The sequence below is a fragment of the Falco naumanni genome, chromosome 5, assembly GCF_017639655.2.
Source record: "Falco naumanni isolate bFalNau1 chromosome 5, bFalNau1.pat, whole genome shotgun sequence".
In the NCBI taxonomy this organism is placed as follows: Eukaryota; Metazoa; Chordata; class Aves; order Falconiformes; family Falconidae; genus Falco; species Falco naumanni.
In genome coordinates, this window is record NC_054058.1 from 27,082,101 (window position 1) to 27,097,365 (window position 15,265).

Sequence of the window (15,265 nt, forward strand, 5' to 3'; positions counted from 1 at the left end):
GACTACAGCTCATCCAGTATAATGACAAATTACTGTTTAATAGTCTTTAATAACGGCCACTACCCTGGCGCTCTGCATGCTAAGAGATTGAGAAGTCTTCTACATTGCAGAAACTCAATTAGGCAGTAACAACTCCGTTCAGGTATCTGTCTTTACCACAGCCCTAATGAAACTTCTCCATCTGCCCTGTGCTACAGTGGACTGTAGCATGAAGCTGTTAGGACACTCCAAAAGCCTAGGACATCATGCAGCTCTCCCACAGATATCACCACTCTAAAGAGAAACCAAGTTGAACCATTACACAGGGACATGCAAATACCGATCTGGTTTGGTGGCTGCACTGAGAAGCTGGGGGGAAAAAAAACAAACCACCAAACATTTTGTGTCAACCTGGAACATATTTCTTGGTTTTCCATGAAAATAAATAAAAAAGAAATGGGTAGTCGGATTTTTTTGTCACAATATCCTGCTACTCTTTAAATAAAAGGCTACATTTCTTAATTACCAGTGTATTACAAAAAGAAAGAGGAAGTACAACAATTTCCATGAAAAGCTACAGACTTTTCAAGACATCCCACCTCCAAACTCCCAAAATAGTTTCTAAAAAATGTTTTCTTTTACTTTGGAACAAAAGCTTTGGTGAACAAAGTGAGGCTTCTTTTGAATGCACTGAGGAATTACTTTCAGTTATAGGAAAATAAACACGTACAAAGGAATGTTAAAAGGTAAATAACTTTATATATATAAACTTGAATATATTGTAGGTTATGACATTATTTTCGAGACCGAGGTTTGGATCCTTGAAATTTACACTCAGTTTGAGACAACTGTAAGAATTTTTCCTTTAATGAAGTTTGATAGATGAATTGAGACAGTCTATTGTGGTTTTGGCACACTGTCCTGCCTCTCAACTTTAATGGCCATAAGATGAACCTCAGTGCATGAAAAAGAAAGCCTCTATTCTTAATTTTGAAATGTTGCAAAATGACATGGAAAATAAAAACTCTTATTTTCCCATACTGAAAAGTACAGATGCACTCTGAATTAACATTAATCAGAATAGCAAGCAATGGTACCTAAATGCAACTTTTCATAGTTTAAAATTATTAGAAACATTGTTTTGACTGCTAAGGCAGGGAGACAGCAATGCTGCTCCTAGGGGGAAAAAAAAAAAAAAAATAAAATCATCATTCACCTCCCAAGCAGGCAAACACTAGGTGCTTTTGAAGCCTTTTAAGATACTGCAAGAAAAAGTGCTTTCCAGGTAACTCATCTAGCAAGTTTGTGGCATGGCTTAGTTGAAAGCTGTTCCAAGACGTCAGATAAGTAAACCACAATTTAGAGGAGAGCTTTGAGAATGCAATTTTCTCAAAATTGAGAGAAACAACCAAGTGATTCAATTGAAAAAATTGCTTTCTTGGGCCAACTTCCTTTTGGAAGGGAGCTGAGAATTCCATTCCAAAAGATAAGCCATAGAAAAATACTAGGAAGAGTTTTTACATGTATAGATGAGTTTGGCTAGCCAGTCACTGAGGAACGTGAGTGAAAGAAATCTTCATTCTGAATCTTAGCTAGTATTTTCTCAAAACAAACAAAAAACCAACACAAAGCAAACCACAAAAACCCCCACCCAGTAAGATGAACACACAGGCACTGAAGCACACACATGAGTTGCCACTGGTGATCACACTATTTGAACTGCTTTGGTATGAACATGTCCTTTTCTCCAATAATTGACTGAAAGGTTGTGCGTACAGCATTAGAAGTCCATGTTTTCGAAGTTTAGCACAGAAAAACAGATCAAGTTTCTTTTGAATTTTTTCCCTATATTTATATTTTCCCACTTTGACACAACACTTTCCTGCACTTTTCTTTAAAAGTGTATATTTTAAAACAAATCATATCAAACAATTCAAGCAATTGGATTTAAATTTCTATGGACAAGCAAAGTTATAAGAAGTCGTCCTGACAAAGTCATTGTAAAGATGCAACAGGAATAATGAATACAGTTTTCTATACAATTTTATTTATTTCAACTGTGCCTTCTGTAAATAACTGATTCAATTTCTTTGATTAAGTAAAGGAGAAAATAAATTCCTTTAGTTTTCACAGGTAACGGGAGGATGATCCCTCTCTCTACAGACTGTCTTGGAATTTAACATGAATAAGAGATCTTCAACATTATGCATTACCATTTCAGCAGGAAATGCAAACTGAAAGACCACAGAATTAATCAAAACCTCTTTTAAATGGATTAATTAAAAAACCCAAAACAACAACTTCATATATTTAGTTCTCAAAGCAGCTTCCATTCCACATTTAAGTCTTATAAGTATCTGAACATTTTAATCACTGTACATATGAGCTGTAGCTTAGATGCCTTCCAGACGAATATAAAGTTGTAGCCAGAGATTAAAAAACCAAAACAAAACTGGAGCAGAGGGAAATAAAACTCTACATTCTCATATCGCACAATTCAAGTTTATTCCATTCATTCTTGCAACACAAACTTAAAAATACAGTATCATTTAGCATTCTGATGTCTATGAACCATGATAATGATGAACCCAACTGTGTCAAAACAGTTAACAATGGTGAAAAGAGGAAGTCAAATATCAAAATGCACAGAGCACTAGTTTTCTTCTGTCACTGCGTAGAAAGATGATTGTTTATCCATTTACAAAATATAATTAAGACAAGTTCATTTTGAAATTTCGCATGCAACACTGCAATTGCTTGCCTAGGACACTCCATTCTTACCAGCCTCTTCTACAAATAATTCAATCTTATGTTAAAGGATAGAGTTCCATTTGATTATCATACTTCTTTTCCCATTTGCTCCCCTTAAGAAAAAGGAGCAGAGGGTATTAAATTCAAAATATACTTCAGGTTATAACTTATTGAGCACAAATTTCAAAGAGAAAGGTTTAAGAACAGAGTAGATTTCCAAGTATATGAGATTCCAGTCTGAGAAAGTATTAAGTTCTGTTTATAGAATATAAAATGATTTATGGTTTCGTATTTTCATCTAGTTAGGACCTACTCAAAGACAGAGGCAGCCACCCATTAATTTTTCCATAATATAGCTAACAAGAAGGGAAGAAATGAACAAGCCCAGTTTCTAGACAACTAAAAAAGCATAAGCTTTTATCATTACTTTTTTTTTAATCCTGGGCAAAATGATCAATTACCTCTTAAGTAGTGCAAAAAGCAAAAAAGTATTTCTTCTTTATGAGCCAAACATTAAATGCCATCTTTTAACTATCTCAAAAGGCAGCTTGGGTATATATTACAGCCAAATTAACACTTGTCTCACTGAAGTCTGCATTTTTTTTTTTTCAAGTGAAGTAAGAAAAAATCAGGTGTCTACATAATTGTAGAAAAAGGGAGGCAAAATTGCCTCAGTGAATCACCAGAGGAGTTAGTACAAAGACGATGTTCATTTACTATAATGCTCAGTTGATTGAGAGTCAATGAGAGTTGAAGGGAAGGGCAGGAAAGAATGCAGAGGAAAAACCCAAAAAAATCCAAAAGCACTACGGCCAGACAACTCGACACTAATTAACACAAAAAACTTGATTATTCAAGTTTTCCACATAAGAACAGATTGCAGTTTTCTAGACTAGTATTTCAATAGCTAAGTATTTAGTAGCATAATACGGAGGCAAATTTTATGCCAAAGATTGTTACTTTCATAGCTGAATAAAGAATTAAACCTATAGTCTGTGTTCACACTGTTACAATGACATGACAATCCAGCACTGATCAGAGATAAGATTAAACAGTTCTCTTTAAATAGTCATTAAAAGCCCTGTTCACCAAACATGCTTGTTCTTTTATCAGCAGCTCACCGACTGATTTATCACTGATTTCCAACCCTTCTGCTCTTCCTTGCCACTCATCTCCAAGAAGCAAATAGTAATTGCACTGTACAGTTCATGGCCAGAGTTGTTTTCTCCATTGCTTTTCTTATGGAATGTGTACACGTAAATCAGTTTCTGCTCTCATTTTACAGTTTAAATGCAAGGCTTTTTATAGCTGAGACATTCAATCATAATATGCAACATATGATTCAAGTAAAACTAAGTCTCCATTAAATATGAGTGGTAGTCACTAGCCTACTTCTATGTAACTTCTCACTTTCAACAGCGATATCAAAATAATACCAGCTACTTTTGTTTAAGAATTCAGCATGAGACATTATATACATTTGTTTTCTGTATTCTGTACGTTATCAGAAAGTTTGAAATCTGTATTCAAAAAAGAGGAAGATGTACAGTTTGTGGTATACACTTTTCTGTTATAAAACTTTTTATTCAATTTTGGGTGAATCAGCAGTCTAATGAAAATTTTCAAGATGAAACCCAGAAGTTCAGACATTCCTGAGGACTGTAAGATGTGACAGAATCCCTACAACATCATTTAATACCTTCCCATGAATTATCAAGGCTGTCATAGTACTGTCATACTTACTGGAACAGCAAATCTTATCTAAAAGTCCATGGATAATGTAGTATGGTTGCACTGGGAATTTTCACAACAAGCTCCATGCCTTAATGAACTTTAAGAGGTTCATTCAGCCAACAATAAAATGCCAATTCAAAGATATGCAGAATTAAAAGTTTGGGTTCTTCCCTCCGGTAGTTAGAGCAAGACTTCTACTTGTACATCTTCTTGTTCCTACCACCCAAACTTAGAAAGCTGACACGTGTCTTTAAAGTTTACCAAAAAAGTTCAGCATCAATATTCACCTAACATGAATGTCCAAATAGTTATTGTTAGTTTTCCACATCTGACTTCATTATCCTTGTGTACCAGCCTGTAGCTTTTGCACGTGTCTAAATTTTATGACACTGTAAGTAAAGAAATTCTATCTTACAATCCTTTTGGAAATAACTACAGTGACATTTTGAACTCTCTCAAGAACAGTTGCTTAAAATGTCTGCCCTGGACTAGAACAAATATGGGAAAAAAATCCAAAAGTACCTTGGCAGATATTCTGGAGTGTAACACCACAATGCCTCAACTGATCTTTCCTGGTTTACTTGAGTCAGGAAAACATTAGTGTGACATCCAATTAGTCAATATAAAGAACAGCTCCAATAACTAGTATCAAAAGTCCTCAAAACTGCAACAAAAGCTTTAGGCAGAATAAGAATAAAGCTACCTGCTGAGAGAGAAGAGAGAAAAGCAACCCAGCCACCTACATTACTACACTTCAGATTATGGCAGACACTAATAGCATGGGACTATTGTCTCCTTCACAATTAGTTTCAGGTACATAGCACAGTACTTCCATCTAAAGGAATCTTTCAACAAAAATCTTAGTACTAACCTAGGAGGTTTACAAGCCAAAAATTCAAGATCATGGTCTGTCTTCCTTCTTCCATTTTCATGAGAAATGGGAAGAGATTGTGCACTGACAAGAAGTGCTACAGGAACACTGTTCCCAATAGTTTTCAACCCTTTCCAAACAGATTATCTTTGATACAAGCCCCTAACTAGTCTGATTCATGAAGAATTTCCCTCCCCCCCAGAGTATTTAGCTGAAGAAGCTGGAAGATGCAAAGAGTGACAGACAGGCAGCAGTGTGAGGCCACAAGAGAGGCATTTAAGATATCAGTCCATCCGTCACTGAAGAAGAGTTTTGATTGCCTGGTTGTCAGTGGCTTCAAAGGCAGTTAGTCCATCTGGGCCTTTCACAGTCTTATCAGCACCCTGTAAAGACATTGAGAAGGACTGTCAATTCACAAGGCCAGGCTGTATTAGTATTAAGCGTGTCACAACAGTTATTTACCTTGGATAGTTATATTAATTACATACGGCTTTCTAGTGCAGTGCATTGTTTTCATTTAGAAACCAAACCGCCAAGATTCATGTACAAAACTATCTGGCATGCAGCTAATCTAAGTTTCAAACTTTGTAATTAGAAATAAAAAGTCACATAACTTTTGTCACACAGCAAGTTGCAATATCAACAAATTATCAATTTATCTTGGATAGAAACAGAAGGATTTTTTGTTTTTGTTTCCAGCAACTACTCTTATAAATGCAAGAATTCAGCGTTACGCACTTGATGAAATCTGTGGTGCAAAAAGCTTTTTCACATGCTAAATTAGACAGTTAACATCTGGAAGTGCTTACTTATTCTATTAAAAATATAAAATCATCCTATTTTCCTTCTATATCATAAAAGACTACATCCATCTAGGATTGTGCTTCTCTCCCATTTTGAAAAAATCCCTATTGCTACATACATAATAACAACCACCAAACCACGAAATCACTCCAAGTCCAAAACTGATAAAGTTTGTTTTGAATGAGCTATGCATACAACTAAAAGGCAACAAAACAGAATGGGGAGACACCAGAAGTATAGAGGATAACAGAAATGCACCAACTAGACAAAGTGCAGAATAGCAAGCACAAACACAGCCTCAGTGCTAGGATTATGGAAGGACAGAAGAAGAAGAGAAGCAGAGAGTGATTAGCTACTCATGTTTAAGCACTGTGCAGTCATATACCTAAAAAGGAAACCCCAGATTAGATTGTAAATAGGGTAGTTAAAGGGCTAAAAATTATTAGAGAACACAGGACTGACTACAGAAATAGAGAGATGTTTCCTGAAAATAAGGTTAGACTCCAGAACAACTTTTCTTGAGAAGATAGGCAAGTGTAAGACCTTTTAAATATGTATATTTGCTCAATCAAAATGACAGGAAAAAAGACTGTGGGTACAAGGCATACTTTTTCAAGAGCATGTACTACAGAGATTTGTCTTTCTGTATAAACCCTCTGTAGAAGAAGTACAAATCCTTTCTCACACTACAAGGAAGTGCACAGATTAATAGTTACTATTAAGGACACCCAATCGCTTTTTAAGAACATAATGGACCGAGAAGTTCCAGAGGTTCTTTACTGATAAAATATTATACACATAAAGCCCCACTAAATTTCCATACATACTACCACGTCTGTTCCCAAGACAATTCTCAACCTAATAAGCTTCCCATTGTAACTGTTTCCAAAAATCTAATAAACTGGATCTGATATTAGAATGAATCATAGAATGGTTTGGGTTGGAAGGGACATTAAAGATCATCTAGTTCCAGCTTCCACTAGACCAGGTTGTTCAAAGCCCCATCCAACCTGGCCTTGAACACTTCCAGGGATGGGGCATCCACTTCTCTTGGAAATCTGTTCCACTGCCTCACCACCTTCATTGTAAAGAATTTCTTCCTTGTATCTTATCTCTTTCAGCTTAAAGCCATTACCTCTTGGCCTATCACTACATGCCCTTGTACAAAGTCCCTCTCCAGCTTTCTTGTAGGCCTCCTTGAGCTACTGGAAGGCTGCCATAAGGGCTCCCCAGAGCCTTCTCTTCTCCAGGCTGAAGAACTCTTAACTGTCTCAGCCTACCTCTGATAATTTTTGTGGCCCTCGAATGGACTTGCTCCAACAGCTCCATGTCCATATGCTGGGGGCCCCAGAGCTGCACGCAGTACTACAGGTGGGGTCCCATGAGAGAGTGGGTAGATGGGGAGAATCACCTCCCTTGAACGGCTGGCCAGGCTTCTTTCGATGTAGCCCAAAAAGCTGACCATATTCTAGGCTGCAAGCTTATATTGCCAGGCCATGTTGAGCTTATCAACCAAGACCCCCAAGTCTTTCTCTTCAGGGCTGCTCTCGATACATTCTCTGCCCAGCCTGTATTTGTGCTTGGGATTGCCCCAAAAGTCATGTGCAGAACCTTGCAATTGGCCTTGTTGAACTTCATGAGGTTTGCATGGGCCCACCTCTCAAGTTTGTCGAGGTCCCACTAGACAGCATCCCTTCCCTCCACCGTGTCGACCACACCACACAGATTGGTGTCATCAAACTTGCTGAGGGTGCACTCAACCCCAAATTGCTATGATCTGCTACCAATACTACTTTTCACATCATAAAATATCTCCCTCAAACACCTGAATATTCACAAGTAATCTGCCATTCTAAAAAGATGTGTTTACAGTGGTTTCTAAGGCTGTGTTTGGTGGCAGTCAGCTGTGGAGGCAGGGAGACATGCTTCTGCTATCAGGGAAAGAGCCTGAGAAAATGAAATTATATTGGGAACTCCAGTAAAGAATTTAGAGGGGGATATTTATAATTGCAGTAACTCCTTCCAAGCAGCTCATTTTCTCTAGTACCTTTCAGGAAGCAGAACACATACAAAACATTTAGTGCACATGTAACAAATTCACTCCAGGACAGGTGCAAGCCTAACATTTACATCTCTCCTGTTACCGTGTAACATCCTCATCCCAAACAGTAGGCTCCACACTGCAGTATCACTGTTCTACTCAGCATGAATATGAGCTGAATCATTCTGTTCCTAAGAAGTGACATTGTAAACACACACTTAGGCTGAAACCACTGAAACTCATGGCTTGTGAAACATTTATTTTTTTTCTCCTGAAAAAAACACAACTGAGAGATTTAATAGGTATTTTAACAGTTGCAATCTTGGCTGTCCTAGAAGAAGAAAGGCAACCATGAAAGAAGTAATGGCTTCTTTTGCAGGTGTTGGTTGTTTCTACTGCTTAGATAGCACTCTCAAATTAGAATCCACATGGAAATCAAAGGGCTTCAAAGCTGTTCTTTGATGTTAAGCTCAGAAAACCCGAAGGAACTCAGACTTGAAGGAAAATGGAACTATGCAGTAACTGACCAACTGTATTCATCTTGAATCAGAGTTTAAAGAACTTATAAACCTCTCCACCAACGTACCAGCATTTTGGGTATAAAAAATATAACTGTTAAAAGTTCTCTTCATACTTTAAAAGTTACTACAGCTAATTTAGACATAGGACTGCTTTCCACCCTCATGCACATTTGTACTTCAGAAAAGTTACAGATATGCAAGTCTTGACTTTCTAAAACAGCTTTACTGAATGTAGGATAAGAGGATCATGATTACCTAAGGAGGACACCGTTTAATAAACTCTGTGTTAATAAATTAGGAGAATGGCCCCTTAGCTAGGCTGACAGATTTCTGCCTGCATTTAATATAATGAGAAGAAATAATAAAGTTCAGGTCAATAGGACTTTAATTTTCAGAAGTACAACACTGCCTGGAAGCAAGTTTAATGAAAAGTTATAGAAGTATGATGATTCTACAGTATTCTCTACTTCCTCAGAATAAAAAGTATTAACAGATTATGTTTGCATTTATGTTGTTTTCTTAAATTACACACAGAAATACATATAAACTCTTCTTTCCTTGGCAGGGTGATAACAAACAAGAATGTCTGCCCTCTTACGCCACTGAGCAAATCACAAGTGTTAAACATGCTCTGAAGGCAGTAAAATAGCTGCTAGGGTAACACTGCAGTTCAGGGGGAAAAAACAACAAACAGCAACCCCAAAACATGAAGGCAGCAAAGGCAATGCAGAGCTGTCACCAAACCCTGTGAAACTGGAACTGAAGGCACTTAGTTAAGCTGGTAGAAGACTGGTACTCAGAATGAGTTGCCAGATGAAACTATGAAGGCAGATGTCTGTTTGTTCAAAAAAGGATATGGATTAATTCAGGCACAACAAATTATAACATTTCTTAAAGAGGATAGATAAGCATACCTCTGAAGTCCCTAATACAACTATGAATGAGGGGAATAGGTGAGCAGAAGTGCTCATACTCACATCCCTTCCCAAATGTCACCCCTTCTGCCACCGTCAGAGGTGAAAAAAAGTGCTAAATTGCCTAACTCAATAGGATATTTTTTAACACGTTTTTAGTAAAAAGCAGAGATCAAATTGCATTAGATATTTAAAATCTAAAAAACCCAGAACTATCTTGAAAACTGAGCAAATGGGTGTGATTTGTCAAATCTTTTGCAACAAACCTCATCCTCCATTAGAAGCATTCAAAACAGTTTGTTTATTGTAACATCGCAGTGGCTTCTACACTAAAAATCTTTTTAAATTACAATCTCAAAAACAAGATTCTTAAAACATTGAACAATTTGAATTTTGTATATTTTTGCTTTTCAAATAGGCATCCCTTAAATCTGCTATTCCTGAAGAAGCTAAAAGCAAACTGAAATACTGTGATGTTGCTTCAGTCCAGTTTTTAGTGCTCATTACTTAATCTGTTACTTTATTCTGTAGAAGGCTGGCACATAAGATGAGCAAAATAAAACTTTGGTGTTTTGGAAGACAATTCAGTTCAGACTTTGTCAAAAGCTACTAAAAATTAATTTTCTCCCCAGTAGTAGAATATGGTCCACTATTATGTTACTTAACATTATTAATAGTTCTGAAAAGACAGAGGTGAAAAAAATGAACAAAAGATAGGTCAATTCTGCTTCATTTTGAGGTCACAACATGCTGCAAACAACTTCACTGTTTAAAATTATAAAGACTATTTTAATATACCTCAAATTCCTAGAAAAATATTTTTAAGATTAATAAAAAGGAATAACTTCTGTTTATGTAGTAGTAGGACAAGCCCAACCTCTGAACTTTAAGCAAGAAAAGCTCTTTAGACCAACTGTAGTTACTTTCATCTATTACAGTAAGTGAGAGCAAAACATTTTCAACTGAAACTCAGACGCTGATAGAGCAGTTTTAGGTATCACAGCCTCCACAGGTGTGCTCATGGTATAATATTACACACACTTTCATAAACTTGAAAAATATCCTACAAATTCCCAGAACTATTTCTAGGCTATATACTGTATTGGTAAGACTTGATAGTTTAAAAAGGAAGAATTATTAAAAAGGGCAGTTCTATAGGAATAGGCAACATGAATTCTTCAAAAGATATGTTTTAAAGGATACGGTATTTTTATTTCTAGCCTGACCAAAAAGAGTGTTTATTAGAAAAGCATGTCTCAACTCTGACTTAGAGCATTTACACTACTTCTGGTAGCCATAACACCTTAAGATTTAACTCATTCTACTCTATTAAATTCACCTATCCCTTGTTGATGACAGTAAAAACCATCTTCACCCATTGTTTATTTCAGTACCTGAGTCTTTCGATTTTTAAGAATTAATATGACACTGTATATTACCTACTGGTAACTGTAGGTTAATTAAGCTTTTTGGAGGCTGATCTAGCATACATGTAGCAGCTGTTTGTTAATCTAAACATCAAAATCTTGTGCCCAAATGGAAGGTAAAGTCTTCTCTAATGTACAGAAAAGTTTCAAGTGTAAAACCTCACATTTTAATTCCCCCCCACACACACACACTTAAATGTTTTACAGTTTTATAACAACTTTGTGATTTCAGACCAGCATTGGAGCTTTAACCCTTATAGATCTGGAAGGAGTGACACTCCTTGAACGTTTTAAACATGCCAACAAAAACTTTGGTTTTAATCTTTAACTTTAAATTGTCACATTATCGATGTTTTAGTTTAGTTGATATTGGGCAGACCTGAACCACCAGAGATGGCCACAACTGTGCTACGTTGAAAACCATTTAATGAATCCAATCTGTGAAAATCATGGCAGTAATTGATTATGGTTGATCACTATGATTAGCACAATAGCAGTGCTTGAAACCACTCGATCAACTGTAATCTCAATTTTTGAAGTTTTAAAACTACATTTAAGTTTCTTATGTAATAAATCAAACTGAGCATTACTGATTCCAAAATTAGAATATCTAAACAAGGCATCAGGAAACTCTCACTGAAATGATAACTTCAGAAGAAAGCATGTAATAAAGGCCCTTTTGAGAAACACCTCTGGAAGATTTATGTTAGGTGTTTTTCAGTTATCCTGTGCATGCACTGTAATTATGAAAGCAAAGTCTTATAACTATTTCACTTTGTTTTGAACAATGCAAGTTGTTTTATTTATGCAATGTAACTGTATGTTGTTTATATCTGTTTTTTTCATATTGGAAAAAGTGTCTAAACTTGAATACCAACAGACATTATTGTAATATGTGAAGCTACAGTTCAAAGTACCTTAATCATAAAACTGTAATCCAACAAAATGTTTTTTACTATGCTTCATGAATAGAAAAAAATGCAAAATATTGGGGATCAAATCTATCCAACCATTCTAATGGGTGAAGACTCAGGTTTAGGTTTGGGGGTTTTTTCCCCCTCTAAAACACTGTCAACAACTTCAATACTGGACAAAGGATTTACCAGAGTGAAAACAACATTCTAGAGCTGTGTGCTTTCTGAAGCTGCAAAGTAACTGCTTAAAACTGCTGGAGTACTCGTTTGCAACCACTAATGAATATTTAAATCACATTTCAAAAACTTCCTATAAAACCTACCAGAAAATTCCATCAGATGGTTCTTTTCTTCAGTACTTATTTCACCATTTTTGATGAATGTACTTTCCAAGGTCAAACCAAATGTTAAGGGATTACTTGCCTTTCACAGATCACACTTTAAATGTTTGCAGGATTCTAAGAAGAAACTTAATAGCTAAATCACTTGGTTTGGGGAGCTCTTAATACACCTCCAGAGACAGTGACTTGAAAAGCTAAAGTGTTAAAACACAGACAAGATTATGGAAGGAGTTCTGCAGTTTTCCTGTTGCTCCAGTTTTAATATGCAGCCAAATTCTACAGAATCACCAGCTGGTTTAGAAAATGTTAAATACGTCATAATTTGGAGCCACAGTTGACGCAAAACAGAATTTAATGCATTCTTAGGGGCACAGTGGGAGGGAAGAGGCAGGGAATAAGATCTATTAAATCTAAACTTACCCAGAAGTAATCAGTTCCAGTTCCCTGAAACTGCACAAGGGAGGTATAGCAGCACAGTATACTCTGTTCTGGCAGGTATAATATTCTAGACTTTCTTACTTCTACCAGTGAAACCCCTCCTCTGAGCATGGAACTACAGCTTTTTTTCAAGCATCTATTTTGCTTCCCACCTCCTTGAAGTCTCATGCTACCTACAGTTACAGCTGAATGTTACTTCCCATACAAAGGTTAAAACCACTGTTATTAACCTGAACTGGTATTCAGATTTTGCCCTGCCTATTTCTTTGTAAAGATTTTTAATAATTTTATTTTCATTGCTAAAATGAAGCAATGATAAGCTTTTTTTTCTTAGAAAATGCATATATTTGACTACAGGTACATTTCCCAGACAATGAAACTGTGCATTCGGACAATGTGATTCCCTGTGATCAGGTACTTCCAGACACCCTCCCAAAATAAGCTTCTAAACAAATTTAATTTTCCACAGACCTTATACTGCACAGCTAAGGGATTCAGACTTGCATGGAAACAAAACAAAAACAACAAAAGGAATATGGCTGTGGCAAAAGTTATGCAAAGGCTAAATAACCTTTAGCTTGACTATTTTCTTTTCATAGAAGAAAAGTTGTAAGGCTGCATTAATCCCTCAGATACAACAATATCTCAGCTACCTGCTGCCAAATGACAATAGCTAGTGCTTTCTTTAGTTTACTGAAACTAGTAAAAATCAAATCAGGCTTTCAAAATGATGATGACAAACAGGCTTGCAAAATATTTTCCCCAGTTCTTCAAGAATAAACATGAAGTATGGTAATAGAGGGAAACAGACCAGTTGTGCCTTTGCAATTAATAGTATAAAGCAAGTGTGGGTATAAGGGACACTACAGGGCTAGCTAAAGGGACTTCATCCTTCCCATCCGCTCCATGTCTCTTATTCTCAAATTTCATCTGAAATTCATTCATCTCCTACAGAAACTGTCAGAACAGTCAGCTGAGCAAGTATTTAGTACGTGGCAACAAGCAAACACCACCTGCCATTTACAAGGGAACAACACAGAGATCAGGTGAGCAGTAAAACAGAGAAACTAGGTTCTATCATACATCTGCAAAAACTGTAATCAAACCCAGGAGGCCACCCTCTAGAACAGGCAGGTCACATTGCAAAAGCACTGAGAAAAATTTCCAAGGCAGCAGCTGAAGTGAAACTGATGATACCTCCGTTCTGTCTCTTGATTTGGCACCAGCATTTCTCCAATTCCGTAAACTAACACAAGGAGCTAAATCCACAACAGAACTTTAATTTAAAACCACTACAGGACACCACAAACTAAACTTCTGAAGACAACTCAGGTGTTTGGCCAAGCAGATTTAAATGTGACTGCACATTGGCTGCATGTTACAAAGCATGCAGTGGCAATGCCTACTTAATTAGGTCACCCTCCACCTCCACAGACCCTTATCAATCCTGACAAGGCTACTGAGGTGTTTTTTTTTGTAAAGTCTTGCTAGATTCCTCACTCATTTCCAAACGCTGCCATACAAAATCCATTTTAGGGGACTGGTAATAGTGTAGAGACTCCTCAGACCATTGAATGTTTTGTCTTGTCAAACTATAGCCTCAAAAGCTAATTTAATAATAGAATACTTCAAATTGCCCAAGGAAAGGGCCATTTATAGATCATATACCACACTTTTCCACTTTGTTTCTTCAGACAGCTGCAAGTTAAATTATATTTCCCTACTACAGTGTCATGGTTTAACCCTGGCTGGCAACCAAGCACCGCAAAGCTGCTCGCTCACTCCCCCCTGCCCCCCACAGGATGGGGGAGAGGATTGGAAAAGTAAGTGAGAAAACTCATGAACTGAGATAGACAGTTTAATAGGTAAAACAAAAGCCATACACGCAAACAGAGCAAAACAAGGAATTCATTCGCTACTTCCCATCAGCAGGCAGGTGTTCAGCCATCTCCAGGAAAACTGGCCTCCATCAGGCATAACAGTTACTTGGGAAGACAAACGCCATAATACCAGATGTCCCCCCTTCCTTCTTCCCCCAGTTTATATACTGAGCATGACATCATATGGTATGGAATATCCCTTTGGCTAGTTTGGGTCAGCTGCCCTGGCTGTGTCCTCTCACAATTTCCCCTGCCCCTCCAGCCCTCTTGCCAGCAGGGCCTGAGAAACTAAAAAGTCATTGACTTGGTATGAACATCACCCAGCAGCAACCAAAACCCTGAGTGCGCTATCAACATTGTTCCCACACCAAACCCAAAACACAGTACTGCACCAGCTACTAAGAAGAAAATTAACTCTATCCCAGGATATGCGGCCATGAATGCCCAGAACGAAATTATTCTAGAACTAAGGTTGATAGTTAGATCTTTTGAATTTTCAGAAAGAAGCTCATTTATGTAACTTAATACACATTCAAGTCCTTGAAAGCCACAAGATTTAGACATAAGGCATGCAACACAACAACTCTCCTAGCAACAGTAATTTTACTCAGCTGACCAAACCTAGCCACAGGTAATGAATGGTGGTGATA

At 37.0% G+C, this 15,265-nt stretch overlaps 1 protein-coding gene across 2 annotated transcripts in view; it reads right to left on the reverse strand.

Moving 5' to 3' along the window:
* Positions 1 to 2,465: 2,465 nt before the first annotated feature.
* MTPN (myotrophin) overlaps positions 2,466 to 15,265 on the reverse strand; it is a 44,231-nt gene continuing 31,431 nt past the window's right edge. For both annotated transcript variants that reach the window (XM_040595140.1, XM_040595142.1), the window contains exon 4: positions 2,466 to 5,718. In XM_040595140.1, the coding sequence (XP_040451074.1) occupies positions 5,632 to 5,718 (87 nt within the window). In that variant the 3' untranslated portion in view covers positions 2,466 to 5,631. The remainder of the gene's footprint in view (positions 5,719 to 15,265) is intronic.